Here is a 21,843-nt window from a genome sequence, read left to right on the forward strand (position 1 = left end):
ACCTCCAGCTCAGCATTTTGCTGGTTAATTGGAGATAAGAGTCACACAGACTTTCCTATCCAAGCTAGCCTCAAACCACGATCCCTTAGATCTCAGTCTCCTGAGTAGCTCAGATTACAGGCTTGAACCATAGGCACCCACCTTTCAGTGGCAATCAAAACAGAACAAACAAAAATTAAAATTCCAGCATTTTTTCTTTAAAAAAGTCTCCTATGCAGAGATACCCTCCAATAATAAAGTTTCAAATCAAAGATACCAGATGGGACCTGGTTTTGGGGGTGAGCGAGACCAGGTAGGGGAAGGGAGTTCTGATTTATTCAACAAGCAGGGTTAACTGCTGTGTTTGTTCTCTTTGAACAGGGGCATAAACGAATCCTTCAGGGATCAACTTCTTGTTACCATTCAGAAAACATTTAATTACAGCAAGAGCCAGTCTCATCAGCTGTTTGCAATCATCATGGAGTGCATGAAGAAGAAAGAACTTGTTAAGTGTCTTGAATTTATTTTCAAACAAGAGACTTCAGTTTGGGCTTTATTTATTTATTTATTTATTTATTTATTGCTGCTCTTTTGTTTTTCTTCTAATTCTGTCCATGTGTTTACAAATCCATACCAAATTGGCTGGCAATTTGGGGGAGGGCACCGGAAGCTCAGTGACATGTGCAAATGGGAGATGACATCACATGACGTCACACACAGAGGGAGAGAGTCACAGTAGGAATCAGATTGAAAGACTGGGGGCTAGAGATGGCAATCAAGTATTTTAGGATCCATTGCAAGAGGTGCTTACAAAGTTAAAAGATTTCCACTTGCCAAATTCTGTTCTCTGTCCATCTTGTTTTGTTTTACTGGCAGTTACTGGGGTTTAATCTCAGAGCTTCACACCACCCCACACCTACAGCTTTGTGATTGCTGTTCAGAAATCACCACAGGGACTGGGAGTTTGGCCTAGTGGTAGAGTGCTTGCTTAACATGCACAAAGACCCAGGTTCGATTCCTCGGTACCACATACATAGAAAAAAAAGCTGGCAGTGGTGCTGAGGCTCAAGTGGTAGAGCTCTAGCCTTGAGAAAATCCAAAGACAGTGCTCAGGCCCTGAGCTTAAGCACAGGACTGGCAAAAAAAAAAAAAAGAAAGAAATCACCTCGGGTCACTGTTTTCAACCTCACCTCACTCCAGTCTTTCGGATTCCCCTGCTGCAGATCACAGTGTTTAGAATGGGCTGTGAGGAGCAGCAGGATGTGGAGATGGCCATTTTAACTGCCCTCCTGAAAGGTGAGCTCCTGACAATATGTCTCCTGTCTTTTCAATTCTGTGCTGGGCTTTGCCTAGGACCGGAAATCTTTCCCCATTTCTCTTACTGGGGACAGAGCCTGCCAGGCTGTCTGTGGTGACAGGCATGAAAGTGTGATGGAATGACAAGACTCACAGTAGGTTTCTGTAGCGGGGGGGGGGGGGGGGGGGGAGGGGGGGATCTGGTCCTGTGGACCAGCATGGGTGGACGTCAGAGCTGTTGCCGTTTGACACAGGTCTATTGAGGAACTGAAAGCTTCTGCTCAGGGCTTACAAAACTTTTTTTTTGTATGTGTGCCAGCCCCGGGACTTAAACTCAGAGTGCAGGTGCTATCCCTGAGCTTCTTTTCACTCCAGGCTAGCCCTCGGAGACAAGAGTCCCGTGAACTTTTCTATCCTGAGCTGGCTTTGAATCACGATCCTCCAATCTCAGTCTCCCGAGTGGCTAGGATTACAGGTGTGAGCTACCGGTATCCCATTTAAACCTGTTTTAACTTGTAGTCTGGAGAGCCCTGTCCAATTATCCTGTCTCACTCCTAATGACAGGCTTCAACCAGAGGCTCATGGTAGGGAGGGTATTTCCTTTCTGATTCAGCTAGACCAGGGGCCATGAGGAGGCATGGAGGAAAGAGGTCTGGTAGTGTGCTGGTTTCATGTGGCCTGGGGGCTGGTCATAGTTGGCCCAGTCTGGCATCCATTCCTGTGCCCGTACCCCCTTGCCTTTGAAGATCTTGGGCCAAGAGGTTCATCCTTAGCCATTCCCAAAGAGACTGCGAAGAGCCAGCTTGGTGAGAGTTCTCATCCATCTTCCTCCCGCAAAGCTCTGGAAACGATAGACTTCTTCTCTTTATTTCAGGACTATACTGGCTAACTCAGGGACAAGAGGACAAGAAGTGACAAAGCAGGGGGCTCCAAGCAGGAAGTGAAAAAAAATGGCTCTCGTGTCTTTTCTTTCCAGGAACCAATGCTTCGGCTCCTGATCAGCTGAGTTTGGCACTAGCTTGGAACCGAGTTGACATTGCACGAAGCCAGATCTTTGTCTTTGGGCCCCATTGGCCGGTGAAATGAAGTGGTTTTTTTTTGTTTTATTTTGTTGTGTTTTTTAAAAATTTTTTTCAGTTCATATCATTTGTCATGCGTTTGTGCCAATAAGGCTTTACAATGTTCTCTCTTCTGACATCGATCTCCAGAACAATCTCTATGGTTTCTGGTTGATTAATTGGGTAGTACATTAAGACTGTTAAACACATTGTTTAACAGGCTCACTCTTGTAATCCTAGCGATTGAGGAGGCTGAGGTCTGAGGATCATAATTCAAAGCCAGTCTGGGCATCCAAGTCCATGAGACTCTTATCACCAGTGAACCACCAGTAAACAAGTAGTAGCGCTGTGGTTCAATGTGGTAGAGTACTAGCCTTGAGCGAAAAAGCTCAGGAACAGCACCAAGGCTCTGAGTTCAAACCCCACAACCACTGAAAATAAATAAGAACATACAAGGAAGAGAGAAGCTCGGACAGCTTCACCTGCTTTGTATAAAATACCTGAATCGGAGTATATTATAATGGAAAGATTTGGTTAGTTCGCCATTTCTGGAGACTGAGAAGTCCAAACCACATGGCCCCAGGTTTGTGGAGGGCCTCTGGCTATATCACAAGGTCTAGGGAACAGTCCCGCTTCTGCTTCCCCTCCTGCTTCCTCAGGGAGAGGAAACCTGCTATCTCCAGTCCATCATCATGTTGCATGCAATGTCACGACACCCATCAGAACTCTGGTGCCCGTCAATAAGTTCATATCTAGTGGATCGAGACAGCACCTGAGGCGATGTCTGCCGTGTCTGACTCCCTCATAATCATGGGCCATCATTAAATACCTGTGGGCACATCTCCTTGCTGCCTCTGAACTTAGCTCTCAGCACCTTTTCCTTTCTGCAGCCAGTCACTTTGAATACACAAAACTATTAGTTCAAGCTAAGTATATCTTTGTGTATAATATATAAGATATATTATGTGATCTGTAATATACAATATCCACTATATAAGAGCCTTCGTCAAAGACACCCTACACTGAAATGGGTGTGTTTATGTTATATATGCGTGTATATGACTATACATTTATGTATTGGTGTGTGTGTATGTATGTGGTATGTGCTGGTCCTGGGATTTGAACTCAGGGCCTGGGTTCTATCTCTAAACTTCTTTTGCCCAAAGCTTTTTTTTTTTGGTAGTTTATTGGAGATAAAGTCTCATAGTCTTTCCTGAGCAGGTTGGCTTTGAACCTCAATCCTCAGATCTCAGCCTCCTGAGTCGCTAGGATTACAGGAGTCAGGCACCAGTGCCTTGTTAACATCAGTGTTTTGTATGTATGCAGATATGTATACTCACACCCATGCTTGTGCGTGCATGATAATAGGGGTGTGTGTTTGCTGTGTATATATGTTCATGTGTATATGTTTATGTATGCACTAGGTATATGCAGATACAGAAGTGAGGGTGGGGGAGTTAATACACTTATCTTGGGCTAGGGGTACACTAACCACCACCTTTTTCTAACTCTGCCTGCTGTGAATCTCAGCCCCTAAGTAGCCTGGCCCCTCCGGTGGATAGCAAAGCCACAGAGAAGGAGAAGAAGCCACCCACAGCCACCACCAAGGGGAGAGGAAAAGGAAAAGGCAAGAAGAAAGGGAAAGTGAAGGAGGAAATAGAGGAAGAAACAGACCCCCGGAAGATCGAGCTGCTGAATTGGGTATGTGGGCAACCTTTCCATCTGGTATCTGGGAGCAGGAAAACCAGAGTTTGCATCACACATCTTCATAAAGGAAGAGATAGTTGTTTTGTTGTTTTTGTTTTGTGCTGGAATTAGGGCTTCAATTCGGGATATTGTCCTTTGGCTTTTTTTATTTTTGCTCAAGGAAGGCAGCTCTACTACTTGAGCCACAGCTGTACTTCTAGCTTTTTGGTGGTTAATTGGAGATTTGAGTCTCATGGACTTTTCTGCTTACGTTTACTTCAAACTCTGATCTCTGATCTCAGCCTCCTGAGTAGCTAGAATTACAGGGGTAAGCCACCAGCACCTAGCTTCAACTTGTTTTCAAAAGGACAGAATCCAGCTGGGGTTCCCTCCTCTCTCCCCACAATCTTCTACAAGTTTTGCCAGAACAAGGCAGTACCAAGCTGAGAAGAAAGGACAGAAGAGAGGTGTTCACATAAACAAAATATCAGAGACCCATGGGCTTAGTGTAGACCTCAAAGGTAGAGCCCTGGGTCAGATTCCACCACTGGGGAATATACACACATAGAGAACTATATTCAAAATAGTTCTGGCTCTGGGATGGGGAGGGGGAGGGCAGAGGGCAGAGGCTCAGAATAGCCTCTCTCTATTATTTCCAATTCACCTCCTGACTGGTATTTCCATAACACAGGTGAATGCTTTGGAGCAAGCCATGCTAGACGCTCTAGTCTTAGACCGAGTTGACTTTGTGAAGCTCCTGATTGAAAACGGAGTGAATATGCAGCATTTCCTCACCATTCCCAGGCTGGAGGAACTGTATAACACAGTGAGTGCCCCACACGGAGGGAACGAGAGAGAAGCTAGCCCTCACAATCCTTTCTCCATGGTCCCGATTGCGCACAACTGGGGCCAGATGCACAGAGCCACAGAGGGAAAAGGTTTCAGCCTGGAGATCCACGCTAAATAAGAGCAGGTTGCTATGTCTTCCTGGGTGATGGGCACAGCTATGTTCCCATGCTTAACTAGTCCTATCACTCCATGCTGATCAGTGTCCTCCAATCTTCTTCTGTGCTGGACAGTGTCCTCCACTGCAGGCACACAGGACTCTTACCCTGATTAAACCCATCGTAAGTTGAGAACGCATTTTGCACAGCTAACCTACCAAATACCATAGTTTAGCAACACATCCATATCGAGTGTTCCATCTGCAATCATGGGGCTGGACCGGGAGCTGCACGTTGTAGTCACTGTCCAGCACAGAAGAAGATTGGATAGAATATCATGAGCCCAAAGGAGGTTAAAAATTAAAGTGCAGTTTCTATTGAATGTACGTATTGCTTTTGCACCATCAAAAAACAAAAACACCTTAAAAATCCAAAGCTGAACCACCTTCAGTCAGAGACTGTTTAGAATAACAGCTACATGTAGGAAGGGAGAGACTCTCACTAAATTGTTGACGCTCTGGTTTGAAGCCAGCCCAGGCAAGAAAGTCTATGAGACTCTTATCTCCAATTAACCACCAAAAGAAAAAAAAAGCCAGAATTGGACCTGTAGTTCTAATGGTAGAGCATTAGTCTTCAGCAAAAAAAAAAGCTAAAGGACAGCACTCAGGTCCTGAGTTCTAGCTCTAAGTTCTGGTACCCCCTACAAATATCACACACACACACACACACACACACACACACACACACACACACACACACACACACGTATCTCTGCTCTATTAGGATGGAAAAGATTTGAATGAAATTTCCCTGGTTTATATTACCATAATATGTGCTTTGATAATTGATATTCCCTTTACCATCCTAAGATTTTAAATAAGTGAAATGGCAGTCATTTGCTCTTAATATTATATACTTGTGAAATATTTCTAAAATAAATCAAGAAAAATAGTTCACCAGTTCTGTCTCAAAAAAAAAAGAAAGAAAGAAACAGGTCAAGGGATTACACCCCACTTTCATAAATCATTAATTCTACAAAGTAGGGAAGAATTTTGTCCCAGGATTTGAAGGGGAAAACTTAACTTCACATGGCTGAATGCTTCTCTTTCAGAGGCAGGGCCCGCCAAACACACTTCATCTGCTGGTGAGGGATGTAAAAAAGGTCAGTCCACCCACAGTTTTATAATCCTTACTGTTGCCATCTTTTACTAAACATTTCTTTAAAAGCAATGATTACTTTATTTTTCTTTTGTATTGGTTGTGGGGCTTGAACCCAGAGCCTGGGTGCTACCCCTGGGCACTTTTGCTCAAGGCTAACGCTCTACCACTTTGAGACACAGCGCCACTTCTGCTTTCCTGGTGGTTTGTTGGAGATGAGAGTCTCATGGACTTTCCTGCCTACGCTGGCAGATTTCACCTTCCTGAGTAGCTAGGATTACAGGCCTGAGCCACCAGTGCCTGGCTTTGATTACTTTCTTAAATGTGTTATCTTCTTATCATCAGAGCCTCCTCCCCCTTTTAAAACTTTTTTTTTTAAAGTTTAAGTTTGATGGTGCATATTTGTAATCCCAGCACTCAGAAGAGTGAAACAAGAGGATCACAAGTGTGGGGTCAGCCTGGACTACATGTTGAGACCCTATCTCGACAAAACAAATAAAAGTTGTGCTTGCCTAGCATGCACAAAGACCCGGGTTCAAGTCCTTGGTACCACATAGAAAAAAGCTGGAAGTGGTGCTGAGGCTCAAGAGGTAGAGCTCTAGCCTTGAGACAAGTCCAGGACAGTGCTCAGGCCCTGAGCCCAAGCCCAGAACTGGCAAAAAAAATTAATCCTTCTTCAGTTTTATGTGCATCCCTACCCCATAGAAACATGCTGAGTGATTTGATCGGGCTGACACCATGGCAAAGCCAGAAGCAGCAGCCGAGGTAGCTTTCAGTATCTTCTTTCACACCTCTGACTCATCACTGAGCCTTCTTCTGGAAATTTACTAAACAGGAGGAGCCACAAGTGTCACTCTCTTGAAAGCCTTTCTCTCTCTCCCTTGCAATGGCCACACCCAGGACAGAGTCAGGAATCCCTTTTCACGTTCTACATGCTTGGTACTGGGTTGTAGAGTGAAGATTATTTTGTCTTTCCTTGCAGTGAGTTTCTTAGAGCAAGGCAGTATCTCCCTGTTGCTTAATAAGAAATCCCCAGTAAGGCCAAGGATCATGGTGGGAGCCACAGAAACACACCACGTGTGAGCACCATGGTTAATGGAGGCTATTCCTTGGAATGCCGCCCAGGACGCTCCAGCCATCATCTCGCTCTAGGAAAGTAACATAGCAATAGGGCTATTCAAATGGTTTTTATAAACAGCTGGGGAACGCTAGGCCCTTGGGTAAGACAGCCAGTCCAGGGTAGGAGTGAGTGATGATTTCACGAGGTTCCTCTTTTCAGGCCTGTTCTCTCCGGGGGAGAAATGACTGTTCCTAAATCCCTCATATGTCACCTTTTTTATGGCCAGCCCTGGGGCTTGAACTCAGGGCCAGAGCACTGTTCTTGGATTTTTTTCAAGGCCAGAGCTCTACCACTTGAGCCACAGCACCACTTCCAGCTTTTTCTATGGATGAGGTACCCAGGAATTGAACCTGAGTCTTTGTGCATGCAAGGCAAGCACTGTACCACTAAGCCAAGCTCACAGACCATATGGCATCTTTATCCTGCATAAATCTGAATAAAATCTGGCCCCACTCCCCCGAGGCTGGCTTCTCCCTGCTATCAAAGGATCTTTTCATGCAAGCCAATTGGCTTTTAGGCCAGCCATATCATGCCATTCCCTTTACATCTGCGCATGTCAGCTACCACCCCATCTGCCAGGCCACGAACCTATCTGGTCATCCATCCTGTAGCCACATAGCTATCTTTCTTCTTCTTAGAAATCTAGCCTCAACTCCTGCACATAATTCAACCCAGCAGCTCCCTCCCTTGTAGGCTAAGGCTACCTGTCCTCTAACTTATGACTTGGGATGGGGATGAAGACATTGTGTGTGTGTGTGTGTGTGTGTGTGTGTGTGTGTGTGTGTGTGTGTGTGTGTGATGATGCCATTGCACTGACCTCACAGGACCTGCACTCTGATCTTTTCTTACAGAGTAACCTTCCTCCGGATTATCACATCAGCCTCATCGACATCGGGCTGGTGCTGGAGTATCTCATGGGCGGAGCCTACCGCTGCAACTACACCCGGAAAAGTTTTCGGACCCTTTACAACAACTTGTTTGGGCCTAAGAGGGTAGAGGAGCATTGTTTGATGCTTCTCAGGGCGCCACGTGTTTCCCCGTCATGCTTCCCAATAACCTGACCTATTTAAAGGCCCTTCACCCCAATCTATCCCCAAGCACCCCTGCCCTGACTCCCTCCGTGATTTCCTATTGCAAGGCCCCTCAACTGTGCATCATCTGCCAAAACAAGAGATACAACAGGACACCCCCTTGTCCCCTGCCACAGCCCAGAGGACTATGACCCAGATCCTCATCCCAGCATCCGAGGCTCTCTGTCAGCTATCCCCACCGGTGCACCATACCACCTACTCCACCCAAACCAAATTGTATGGCTGTGCCTGGCAGGACTCCTTCTTCCAATGGGCTTTTCCAAATCCTTCACTTACCGAAAGCTCAGGTGAAATGTACTACGACCTAGCCAGGCACCGGTGGCTCCTGCCTATCATCGTAACTACTCAGGAGGCTGCGATCTAGAAAAGGAAGGTTCCAAGCCAGGCAGAAAAGTCTAGGAGGTTCTATCTCCAGTTACTCTGCTAAATGACAGAGTGGAGGTCTGAGTTAAATAATAAGAGTGTGCATGAGGCTCTGAGTTCAAGCCTAGTATTAGTACATGAGCATACACACACACATGCGCGTGCGTGCACGCGCGCACACACACACACACACACACACACACACACACACACACACACACACACACAGGTCCTAACTATGATGTAGCCTTCCCATCAGCCCCAACTCTATGGCTGTCAGCTTTGGCTGGGAACACCTGAAATAGCAAGTATGTGTCTGTCTTTCTCCTCAACTGATTTCTGATGACAGAAACCATTTTCCTATTTATTCATATCTTTTCCTTGGCTGCAGTCACTAATCAGTAATAAGACAAAGCATTTTCAACTAACTTGCTAGCATGCATGCTGAATGTTGTCTGAATAACCCGTCTTTCCCTTTCTTTCATTGTGCAGCCTAAAGCTCTGAAGCTTCTGGGAATGGAGGTGAGTAGAACTTTTTTTTTTTACTGATTTCATGATATCTTGGTCAACATATATATGTATATACATATTCAAACTATAGTTAACATAAAACTGAATAACTTTGTTTCCCATGAATAAGTTTGCTATAAACTCAGCAAAATCAACTTGACCAAATGGCATAAAAAGATCACATGGGATGGGATATATACTCCATAGACATAATGTTATATTATATCGATTGATATGTATCTATGACATATAAACTCTCAGCTTAATTTTAGTTATGTCCTAAAATTTATGTGACAGTGATTGCATATAGAAATTCCCTTCTTGAATACTTGTTTGTTAAACATGACATTTGAAATATGATGTAAAATCAGTGTTAATAAAATCTTTTACAATAAGAAAAATAAAATAATAATTTTAAAAAAGAGATCACATGCATTTCTTTCTGTACTGGTCATGGGGCTTGAACTCAGGACCTCAGCACCGTCTCTGAGCTTTTTTTTGCTCAAGGCTAGTACTCTATGGCTTTGAGCCACAGTTGCACTTCCAGTTTTTGAGTGGTTAATTGGAGGTAAGAGTTTCGTGGGTTTTTCTGCCTGGGTGGTTTTGAACTATGATCCTCAGATCTCAGCCTCAGAGTCACTAGGATTATAGGTGTGAGCCACTGGTGCCTGCCTACTTCATTCCCTTATAGCCTTCGGCACTTGTTTCACTGTGGGACCAGTTTTGGTTTATCAGCTTACCTTGCCACCTGCAAGCTGTCTAGGACTGCTTTTCTACTAACCTATGTCATTTTAAGAATCATGATTTAAAAAATATATCTTTTTTTTTCTCCCCATAGGATGATGAACCTCCCACCAAAGGGAAGAAGAAGAAAAAGAAGAAAAAGGAGGAAGAGATCGACATCGATGTGGATGACCCGGCTGTGAGTCGGTTCCAGTACCCGTTCCACGAGCTGATGGTGTGGGCTGTACTGATGAAGCGTCAGAAGATGGCTATCTTCCTGTGGCAGAGAGGAGAGGAGAGCATGGCCAAGGCCTTGGTGGCCTGTAAGCTTTACAAGGCCATGGCCCACGAGTCCTCGGAGAGCGAGCTGGTGGATGACATCTCCCAGGATCTGGACAACAATTCCAAGTCAGTGTCCAGAAGGAATCCAAAGGGCAAAGAGGACTTGAGTACCAAGTACTTGTGCTCCTCCTTACAAGGACTGTTTTACTATTACTATACAATAATAATATATTCTGTTATACATGTATTACTATAAATAGTATATATTACTATGTAGTATATATTCTATACACAGTATATTATATAGTACCTGTTATAATACTATTATTATATAGTAATCTATATATTGTAAATTATATAACAAATATATAATATATCATATTAGCATATTATACAGTCATATTAGCATATTAATCAGTCATAATATTATAATACTAACTGCTCAAGAGGCTGACATCTGAGAACTGAAATTTGAAATCAGTCTGTCACATGGATTTATTTTTGATTCCCCTTCAGCTGGTACAAGTGGCTCAAGAGAGGTAGCATTGGGTATTTTTCCTCCCCCACGTAAGTGAAGCTCTAATAACCACAAAGCAATTAGTTATCCTTTCTCTGGCTCTGTGGCACCCATACATCGTCTCCACAGAAGCACTAAAAAGGTTGGATTCTCTTGCAATCAATGCATCGTCGAAGTATTACACACATACAAATCCAGTACATACGCCTTGAAAGGTATAGATGAAGTACTGAGGTAATCAAAGAGAGAGCTCAAGGCTACCTCCACCTCTTTCCATCCAGAGATTTTGGCCAGCTTGCTGTGGAGTTGTTAGACCAATCCTATAAGCACGATGAGCAGATTGCCATGAAACTTCTGACCTACGAGCTAAAAAACTGGAGCAACTCAACCTGCCTGAAGCTAGCTGTGGCGGCAAAACACCGAGACTTCATTGCTCATACCTGCAGTCAGATGTTACTAACCGACATGTGGATGGGAAGGCTTCGGATGAGGAAGAATCCTGGCCTGAAGGTCAGTGTGACAAGGTCATTAGACTTGTGAGAACCACAGTAAGAAGTGAGGGAGCACAGGCCTGAGCTCTAAATTTCTCTAAAGCTTCAGACGATAGCTTTAGATGTTTCACTGACTGTGATTATGCCAATGGAGAAGACACAAAATGGCCCAGAGTAAGGCTAAACATCACCCAGGGCTCCTAGATTCTTGCCTAGAAAGATCACCATTTGAAATCTGTAGCTAGACTTTCAGCCCTCTACATCCAAGGGTTTCACCTTCTCAGATTCAGCCAACCTCAGACCAAAAATTGTCTTTCAAAATCTGCATCTAAGGCTAGGTACCAATGGCATACATCTGCAATCCTAGCTACTCTAGAGGCTGAGATTTGAGGATCCTGGTTCAAAGACATCCCAGGCATGAAAGTCTGTGAGACTTTTATCTCCAGTCAATTACCAGAAAAACCAGAAGCAGAGCTCAAAGTGGTAGAGCACTGGCCTTGAGCAAAAACAGCCCAGGGACAGCATCCAGGCCCCGAGTTCAAGTCTCACGACTGCCAAAAAAGTATGCAGAAATGCACAAAAATTATGTGCAAATACTGGAAATACTGGGCCAATAGGCACTGAATACCCACAGATTTTTGGTACCCCCACTAGGCCCTGAAAACAATCCCACGTAGATACCGAGGAATGACTGCACTGAGAAACTCTTCTAGCATTGTTGCCATGTCAAAATCAGACTTCTTTATCATCTTTTATAGGTTATTATGGGAATTCTCATCCCCCCCACCATCTTGTTTTTGGAATTCCGAACATACGATGATCTCTCATATCAAACATCCAAGGAAAATGAAGATGGAAAAGAAAAAGAAGAAGAGAATGCGGTTGGTGATTCCCTTAGTTTTTGAGTATCCCTTTTGCTCTTTTTTTTCCTCAATGGGTACAATTTCCTTTCGTGTAAATTTAGGAACTTTGTCAGTTGGGGGGTACTTTGAGACTTGGGGCGCCTTGAAGGTGCTTTTTGACTTGTTAAAAATTCCTCTGTTATGTGTCTGCTGTGTTCTGATTCTCAGGATGCGAATGCAGAAGCTGGTTCCAGAAAGGGCGATGAGGAGAGTGAGCATAAAAAGCAGAGAAGTATTCCCATTGGAACAAAAATCTGTGAATTCTACAATGCTCCCATTGTTAAGTTCTGGTTTTATACAGTAAGGCTTCCTCCTTCAAATTGCCCATTAAGCCTATTTTGTATTCTGAATTATGTTGGAATATATTAGATACTTTTCAAAATATCTAAAATTCTTCACTGCTCATGGCTCCCTGGAATCCTAGATGCTCCAGAGGCTGAGATCTGAGAATCATGATTCAAAGCCAGTCCCACAGGAACATGCATGAAACTCTTTATCTCCAATTAACTTCCACAAAGCCAGTGGTGGAGGTGTGGCTCAAGTGGTAGAGTCCTAGCCTTGAGCAAAAGAGGCAGAGCTCAGGCCTTGAGTCCAAGCCTGAGCCCTGGTCCCAGCCCAAAAGAAGAAAGGAAGGAAGAAATTGGAAGGAAAAGAAAGGGAAAGAAAAGAAAAAAGTATCTAAAATTTACTAGGTTAAAATGAATTAGGAAAACAAAACTGGGATTAATTGAATCCTAACTAAAATTGGATCTCTCTATCTTGTTATGTATTTATAAGTACGTAAAAATTTGGCCATGTGGGCCCCAGATACACGATTTCATAAGTTAAAATAATCACATCGTATTTGTCTAAGAGGAACAATGTAGGCCTTTTGTAATCTATATTTAGTGAGGGAGGATTAGCTATTTTCTTTTTTGGTGGAATTAGGGTTTGAAGTCTGGGCTTCCTTCTCATCCAGATCACTTGCTTGTCTGGCACTTCCCCATTGAAGTCACACTTCCAGCCCTGCTTTTCTCTAGTTATTTCTGGAGACAGAGTCTCACACTTTTCTGCCTAGGCTGGCTTCAAACCACAGTCCTCTGGATCTCTGACTCCTGAGTAGCCAGAGCTACTCAAGCATGAGCTATTGAAACCTGAGTGAACATATGATTTTAAGATGAATAAAGATGACCAATGAATTAAAGACCAAACTCATAGATCTCATTTTTCATTAAATTGATGGAGTTATTAAAATGTATATGTCAGCATTCTGTCACTGTAAGAAATAACTGATCAAAGCCTAGAGAGAACAGGGTTGTTTTGATGGAGATTCTAGTTCATGATCCAGTGACCTATTGCTCTTGGAGAAAACAACTTTCCTTGAAGACAGGGACAAAAAAAAAAGAGAGAGAGAAAGCAAGAGAAGGGAGCCAGGGTTCCAATATTGCCTTCGAGGGCAGAATAATGGCACCAATGAGCTACTTCCCAGTAAATCCCATCTCTTAAAGGCCTACCTCCTCCCAATACAACCACAGTTAGGCGCCATGCTTTTAATATCACTGGGCCTTTAAGGCACAAAGTATGGCTGAACCCAGCTTATAGAAAAGGGAAATAAATTAGCATCTTTCTGCTCTAAAGTACTTGTACGTGGATCTACGTAACAGCACACCAACTTTCTGGCCTCCTGTGGAATCTAGGAGGAATCTGGGAATCAAGAGGATGAGTGCCCTGGAAACAAGAGTTGAAAGAGGAAAAGATCATAGATTCAAGGACCTTTGTGAGACCTGCAGGCAGTCCAGGCAGCGTATCTGTGGCCACACTGTGACTTGACATTGAAGGATAGATAATAGATGTCTGGCAGTGTTCTGGCAATGTGAACGGCCTGGAACCTTTCTCACTCTACATTCAATCAAGCAGCAGACATGGCTTTGTGTTCAGAAATCCTGAAGAACAATGAGCTGAGGCTTTTATGGCTTCATGGACAATCAGTCTTCCCTCTACTCTCACCCCATCCACACCTCTCCCCCTACCTCTAGTTCTTCCTCTCTGAGAGCCTCTGTGGCTGCTGGTTTACTGGGAATCAAGGGGACTTGAAGTCAGCTTTGTGGTCCTGAATACGGGCTCATCCACATGTTCCCTCCCTATCACATTCTTCTCCTGTAGGAGACTCGAGAAAGACACCCGTGTGCAGGAAGGAGTTAGGAACCTTCCTAGTTTCCCACACCAGCAAATCATTGGAAGAGACCCTGAGTATCACTTGTTTGTTTTCCCATGACAATGCCACCACCAAGAAATAGCTCTTGGAGCAGAAAGCAAAATGGCAGTGCCCCATGTCATGCTCAAGGAGGAAATACGTCCAACCTGCCTCAAAGTTCTCTCTCTCTCTCCCCGCCCCCACTCTCTCTCTCTCTCTCTGTACTGGTGACATACAAGGAGCTATCCTCTAAATAGGGGACAGAAAAATCCATTGCAGAAAGCGGAAAGTAATGGTTCCTACCTGTAATTCCAGCTCCTTGGGAGTTGGAGACAAGAAGAATGTGAGTTCTAGGCAGGGACCTGGGTAAAGTTAGCAAGACCCTATCTCAAAAACAAACTGTAAGCTGGAGCTGGTGGCTCACACATGTCATCATAGCTACTCAGGAAGCTAAGATCTGAGGATCACACATGTCATCATAGCTACTCAGGAAGCTAAGATCTGAGGATTGTGGTTTGAAGCCAGTCTGGGCAGCAAAGTCCCTGAGACACTTATCTCTAGTGAAGCACCAGAAAACCAGAAGCGGTGCTGTGGCTCAATGTGGTAGAGTGCTAGCCTTGAACAAAAAAAAAAATAAAAAATAAAAAAGCTGAGGGAGGGAAGCCCAGGCCCTGAATTCAAGTCCCACGACCGACCAAAAAATAAAAATAGAAAAGCACACAAAAAAAGGCTTAGAGGTGTGGCTCTCAAATAATAAGGTCTAAAGTTCAATCCATAGTACTGAGGGAGAGAGAAAGAGAAAGGGGGGGGGTGGGTAGAAAGAAAGGGAGAGAGAGAGAGAGAGAGAGAGGAGGGAAAACTCAACACAATGAAAATGCATCAATTTGAAAATAAAGTTTCAAAACTCAATTCCAAGATTATTTGCCCAAAGCACAGCCAACAGCTTTTCTTTCCTCCAGATATGGTACCTGGCCTACCTGCTGCTGTTTAACTACGTCATCCTGGTGCGTATGGACGGCTGGCCCTCCCTCCAGGAGTGGATTGTGATCTTCTACGTCGTGAGCCTGGCCCTAGAGAAAATACGGGAGGTGATTAGCGCACAGGCTTGTCCCAGCCCCGCCCACCACCAATGTCAGGCCTGTGGCACAAACGCTTTGTGCAGAAGATAGCTGCCTCAGACTTCTTCTTGGAGCCTGACGTCATCCCAATATTCCATGCACTTATTTCCCATATCAACAGCCTCTCCTTCCAGCTGAATTTTGAGCTTGCAAAACCAAACACAAGATCAAATACATGACTTGAATTACACAAACAGGTCTGGGTGCACTTCAAAGTCATGACCAAGGCCAAGCACTGGTGGCTCACGCCTGTAAACCTAGCTACTCAGGAAGGTGAGATCTGAGGATCATGATTCAGAGCCATCCTGGGCAGGAGAGTCTATGATACTATTATCTCTGGTCAACCACCAGAAAGCTGAAAGTGGCACTGTAGCTCAAAGTGGTAGAACAGTAGCCTTGAGAAAAAAGAGCTCAGGAACAGTGCCTAGACCCTGCATTTAAGCCCCACAACCAACCAAAAAAAAAAGTCACAGTTAGTGCCTTATTGCTTGAGATAAACTGGGTACAGACTTGGGGCTCATTTTTCTGGGTCTTGAGACTAAAAATGATGGATAGAGGTAACTTACTTTGTTGAAGCTTGAGACTTTGGTTCAAATTATATACTTACAGTGTTGCACATTTGAACTTTTTCTTTTAGCCAGTAGTGGGGCTTGAATTCAGGGCCTGAGCACTGTCCTTGGGCTTTTCTCAAGGCCGAATGCTCTACCACTTGAGCCACAGCACTACTTCCAACTTTTTCTATATATGTGGTATCAAGGTATCGAACCCAGGTCTTTGTGCATGCTAGGCAAGCACTCTTTCTCTAGGTCCAACCCTGGCCCCCATCTCACTTGGACTTTTGTACAGTAGATGGCAGGAAGGTAGATTGCAGCAGATTGGTTGAAAGTTCTGTAAGGTTCTCTGTGACAATGAGCAAAGGAGGGAAGACTCGGAGAAGGGAAGGAGCTGAGTGAGATATGGGATCAGTCAACTATTACAGAAGATCTCCATTCATTGGCTTGGAGTCCAGCAAATCTGTGCTATCTGAGATAAGGGAGAGTCTCAGTTTCATACCTATGTCAGTCTTTTGGCAGCCACCGTGGAGGTGTTCCAGTTGCCAAAATGCAAGGCTCCCAGAAAGGGGAAAGCGGTGGAGATTTACCAGGACCACCAGTAGGCATGCCCATCTGAGAGAGAGGGAGAGAGAGAGAGAGAGAGAGAGAGAGAGAGAGAGAGAGAGAGAGAGAGAGAGAGAGAGAGAGAGAGAGAGAGAGATGTGGGTGGGGCCCAGAACATCTGGTGCAACAGAAGGAACAAGATTTACAGCTAGGTGTTGAAAAATGTACTAACACTGTTTTGTGCCTGACTCACACCACAGTGCTCAAATGGAAAACCAAGAAGGTGATTTCTGCAAACAGCAGAACTACGGGCCAGGAACTTTTCTTTCTTATATCACCCATAAGTGATTTCACCATTCTTTTCACTGGTTGAGAGAAAGTGTGTACACAAGCTAAAAATGAACCTGAACTAATAAAGAGCCCACTGGGTGACAGTGGCTCACACCTGTAATCCTCGCTACTGAGGAGGCTGAGATCTGAGGATTACACTTCAAAGCCAGCCCAGGCAAGGCAATCTATGAGACTCATCTTCAATTAACCACCAGAAAATCGGAAGTACAGCTGTGGCTCAAAGTGGTAGAACACTAGCCTCGAGCAAAAAAAGCTCAGGGACAGTGTCCTGGCCCTGTGTTCAAGCCCCACGACTGGCCAAAAAACTAAACTAAAATAAACTAGTAAACTGTTCCAGGTTGGCTCATCCAGCCCTAGGGTCCGGGAATTTACTCACAATTTCCACAGCTAAAAGGGTACCACAGCTAATCATTCTGCTATTGGCTGAACATTTTCCATTTTCCCCTGTAGAAATCACCTTTTAATAAGTGGTGATTTTGAAAAAAAATATTATCTCAAATAGGGGCTCATCTGGTTTCATGTTCTCCTGAGTTTTCATGTCAAAGCGGCAAGGGAATTTTTGGCAAAGCAACATTTCCTTGTCTCCTTCTGTTATCTCCACCCAATTCATATAATACCTACGTAAGTCTAGAATTGAAACCAACAACCATGTGTGTCCAGATAATTAGGAAAAAAAATTCAAATAATAATGGCTTTAATTACAGCCAGAAGGCAAACATTTAAAAGGCATTTCCTGAGAGCCTATAAACCTTGAATCTAAGAATGCAGAGGATTTCATGGAATTTCCCTTTCTAGACAAATCCCTCTGCCAGAGATTCGTGTTTCTTCATCTCTCTCTGGAAAGGGACCAGAAGCCCTGGAATGTTCCACCAGTCTTATCTTTGCAAGATGCTAAGGAAAGACAAAGCTTCTCATGAGGGTCTCTCTGTGGATGCTTCTCTTTGTTTCAGATCCTCATGTCAGAACCCGGCAAACTCAGCCAGAAAATCAAAGTATGGCTTCAGGAATACTGGAACATCACAGACCTTGTGGCTATTTCCATGTTCATGGTTGGGGCTATCCTTCGCCTGCAGAACCAGCCATATATGGGCTACGGCCGGGTCATCTACTGTGTAGACATCATCCTTTGGTATATCCGAGTCTTGGACATTTTTGGTGTCAACAAGTATCTTGGCCCTTATGTGATGATGATTGGGAAGATGGTTAGTAATGGCTTCCTATGAGTAAACCAGAGCTGTTTGGGTTGGGGTTAGGACAGAAGGATCGCGTCTGGGGTGTGGCTTCCTTTGGTGTCATTTGATCTTTGTTTTGTCATTCCTCACAGGAAATATCCTTCACTTTGAGATGCACAGTTCACCTGAGTAGCTTAAATAATCCCCAGTAGAAAAACATGTCATATAGTCTTCTTGGCTTCCAACCATAGGAAACAAATTGTATATACAGTGTATCATTATAACATATAATGTAATAATTTATCTATAATTATGTATAATTATATGATATAGTATAATTGCATGTTGTGTATTATATAATATTATATATTTTATATGAATGTGTGTGTGTGGAGGGGTTCTAAGCCAGGGACTAGTGGCCCCTGTCTGAAATCCTAGCAACCCAGGGGGTTAAGATCTAATGATCACAGTTCAAAGCCAGACCAGATAGTAAGGTCCATGACTACTATCTCCAATTAACCAAACAATAGCCATGAAAAAAGAAGAAAAGCAAGCAAGCAAGACTAGAAGCAAATGTTCTAGAATAATGGAGTGGACCAAGGCTAGCAGTCCACGGATGGGAAAGAAAGAAGGGAAGGAGATAGTCTTCATCTTATATAGGCAATCATGGAGTCTTCAGAGTCAGCCATACAATGAAGCAGCGTGAACCTGGTCCAGGAGTGGAGAACGTCAGGGCTGTTCTGTGGTTCTCTCCTCAGATGATTGACATGCTGTACTTTGTGGTCATCATGCTGGTTGTACTGATGAGCTTTGGCGTAGCCCGTCAGGCCATTTTGCACCCCGAGGAGAAGCCTTCTTGGAAACTGGCCCGAAACATCTTCTACATGCCTTACTGGATGATCTATGGAGAGGTGTTTGCAGACCAGATTGACCGTAAGAATAGAATTCATAGTAAGATTCTCTTCCCTGCTTCTAGGGCAGATGGTCAGTTCCAAATGACAGAGACAACATATATTCATTTAGCAGTAGAATATTTTCCATACTGCCACACCATCAAATAAGATTATGAAGTAGCGATTTTGAGATATGGATTCTCTCTCTCTCTCTCTCTCTCTCTCTCTCTCTCTCTCTCTCTCTCTCTCTCTCTCTCTCTCTCTCTCTCTCTCTCTCTCGCTCTTGCTCTCTCTCTCTCTCTCTAAATTACTCATTAGCAGTCTGAAAAGAGGCCTGCTGTCTGTGAATAGAAGGCCTTGAACATCTTCCTCTCCTAAGAAACAGAGGCATCAGCAGACACAGGATGTTCTATCTAGCTTTTATAACAACAATACCACAGCTATTGTAAAGTTAACTATTGACTGTGTTAATAAACTAGAATATAAGCTCTAATTTATGTTCAAAATTAAGTTAAAGCCAGGCACCAGGGGCTTGTGTTTGTAATGGTAACTATTCAGAAAAGTTTGGACCACGTGCATCTCTGCTCAAAGCGAGCCTGGAAAGGAAACTAGGTAAAACTCCGTCTCCAATGAATCAGCAAAATGTTGAATTGGAGGCATGGCTCAAGTGGTAAGAGAGTCTGTTATGAGCAAGATATCTAAACAAAGAGTGAGTGGCTTTGAGTTCAAGCCCCAGCCTTGGTAAAAAAAATATATATGTATATGTATATATATATATATATATGTCTCAGGGTAGGTATAATGGTACACAAGTGTAATCCCAGGTATATTAGAAGCAGAGGTAGAAGGATCAGGGTTTGAAGCCAGCCCTGGATAAAACATGCAAGTCCTTTTGGAAAAATATCACAAAACAGAAAATGGTGCTGGGAACTTGAGAAGGGATTGTCTAACAAGTATGAGTTCAAATCCCAGAGCCATCAAGTAGGAAAAAAGCATATTAGCCTAGGTAAGACATGCATTTAAAAAATCCTGGATTCTAGCTATAAACTATAATGTTTTCATTGCTGCTAGGTTTATTTTACTTATTTATTTTTTTGCCAGTCCTGGACTTGAGCTCAGGGCCTGAGCACTGTCCTTGGACTTTCTCAAGGCTAGAGCTCTACCACTTGAGCCTCAGCACCACCTCTGGCTTTTTGCTATGTATGTGGTACCGAGGAATTGAACCTGGGTCTTCATGCATGCTAGGCAAGCACTTTAACCACTAGGCCAAACTCCCGGCCTATTTTACTTATTAATCTGAGTAATTAGAGAAAATAAAGATGGATCTGTACAGTTCTATTGCTTTCAATAACACCATGAAAAGAATTTCAATTCTTGATCTAGCATATCATCATTTTTGGATCCATTTGTGATTATTAGGTGTTTGTGTTGGAATATTTGAGATGCTTGATTTGGTTAAACTGTAAGTTAAAAAACAATCACGTGCCAGTAAGGTGTCTTTTTCACAGTACTATTAATGAGGAAGCTTTTGCTGTTGTTGTTTATGGACACAAACAACAAAGAGCTACATTTAGCAGACTCAACAATGGTACAAATTGAGCAGAGCCACATATCTAAGTGCAAATCTCTAACTCCCAAGCTTCACATCATTGTATTTCCTTATGAGGGTATAGTTGTTGTGGTGTCAGTGTGTTGTCTGACTTCCTTCTCATTATTGTGTTGTTTTTTTCTCTCCTTACCTCTGTCACAACTGAAAAAAAAAATCAAAATCTGCTGTCTAATCACTGTGCAGTGTACGCCATGGAAATTAATCGTAAGTTCATGTGGAATTGAGAAATCAGTTTGTGAAAACGTGTTCCTTAAATAGTCTTTAACTTGGCTAGTTACTGATCATCTTATACTGTTTTCAAGTATGCCTTTGTTTTCTAATGACGAAACTTCTGTGTGCATGTGGGCGTGTGCACACATGCCAGTCCAGGACCTTAAACTCAAAGTGTGAGTGTTGTCCCTTAGCTTTATTTGCTCAAAGCTGGTGTTCTACTACTACTTGAGCCATATCTCTACTTTTTGGCTTTTTTTTTTTTTTTTTTGCCAGTCGTGGGCTTGAATTCAGGGCCTGAGCACTGTCCTTGGACTTTCTCAAGGCTAGAGCTCTGCCACTAGAGCCTCAGCACCACTTCTGGCTTTTTTCTATGTATGTGGTACCGAGGAATCGAAGCCGGGTCTTCATGCATGCTAGGCAAGCACTCTACCGCTAGGCCAAACTCCCGGCCCCTACTTTTTGGCTTTTTGATGATGACTTGGGAATATTACTCTCAAGGACTTTCCTGCCCGGGCTGGCTTCGAATCTCAGTCCTCAGGTCTCAGCTTTCTGAGTCGCCTGAATTCCAGACACAAGCTGTTGGTGCATCAGTTCAGTGTTCGCCTCATCCTGCTTTTCTCCCCTTTGGGAACTAGGTCTCCAATGATGGAAGTGGCATTTCAAATCATCTCAGGAGGCTGAGATGTGGAGGCTTTCCTTTGGAAGGCAACCTGGGTAAACACATCTGAGAGACTCTTATCTCTGATGAACCAACCACACCAAAAAGCCAGGCTGGAGCCAGGCTCCAGCAGCAGAGCACTAGCTATGAGCAAACAAGCTCAAGGCCCTGAGTTCAAACCCTGCCCTTTCCAAAAACAATGAAAAGTATTCTAATAAGATCTCTAACGGTATTTATGTTTTTATTGTACACGGTTTTAAAAACAATCACAAAGAGGCAAGCTTGTCTTTCAGCTCCTTGTGGTGAAAACCTGTATGACGACGAAGGCAAGCGATTGCCCCCTTGCATCCCGGGCGCCTGGCTCACCCCTGCTCTCATGGCCTGCTACTTATTGGTGGCAAATATCTTGCTGGTTAATCTGCTGATTGCTGTTTTCAAG

The 21,843-nt window shown here is 43.7% G+C and overlaps 1 protein-coding gene across 1 annotated transcript in view; it reads left to right on the forward strand.

Moving 5' to 3' along the window:
* The window catches only part of Trpm1 (transient receptor potential cation channel subfamily M member 1), a 55,896-nt gene that overhangs the window by 23,211 nt on the left and 10,842 nt on the right, over window positions 1-21,843 (forward strand). The window contains 17 exon segments of the mRNA XM_090321442.1: window positions 361-484; window positions 1,203-1,275; window positions 2,252-2,352; window positions 3,864-4,034; window positions 4,711-4,845; window positions 6,075-6,125; window positions 8,093-8,233; window positions 9,188-9,217; window positions 10,044-10,336; window positions 11,009-11,237; window positions 11,977-12,099; window positions 12,289-12,420; window positions 15,253-15,381; window positions 17,810-18,061; window positions 18,790-18,964; window positions 20,717-20,737; window positions 21,698-21,842. Of these exon segments, the coding sequence (XP_090177568.1) occupies window positions 361-484; window positions 1,203-1,275; window positions 2,252-2,352; window positions 3,864-4,034; window positions 4,711-4,845; window positions 6,075-6,125; window positions 8,093-8,233; window positions 9,188-9,217; window positions 10,044-10,336; window positions 11,009-11,237; window positions 11,977-12,099; window positions 12,289-12,420; window positions 15,253-15,381; window positions 17,810-18,061; window positions 18,790-18,964; window positions 20,717-20,737; window positions 21,698-21,842 (2,325 nt within the window).

Source organism: Megascapheus bottae, chromosome 30 (genome assembly GCF_031878675.1).
Source record: "Megascapheus bottae isolate mThoBot1 chromosome 30, mThoBot2.hap1, whole genome shotgun sequence".
Lineage (NCBI taxonomy): Eukaryota > Metazoa > Chordata > Mammalia > Rodentia > Geomyidae > Megascapheus > Megascapheus bottae.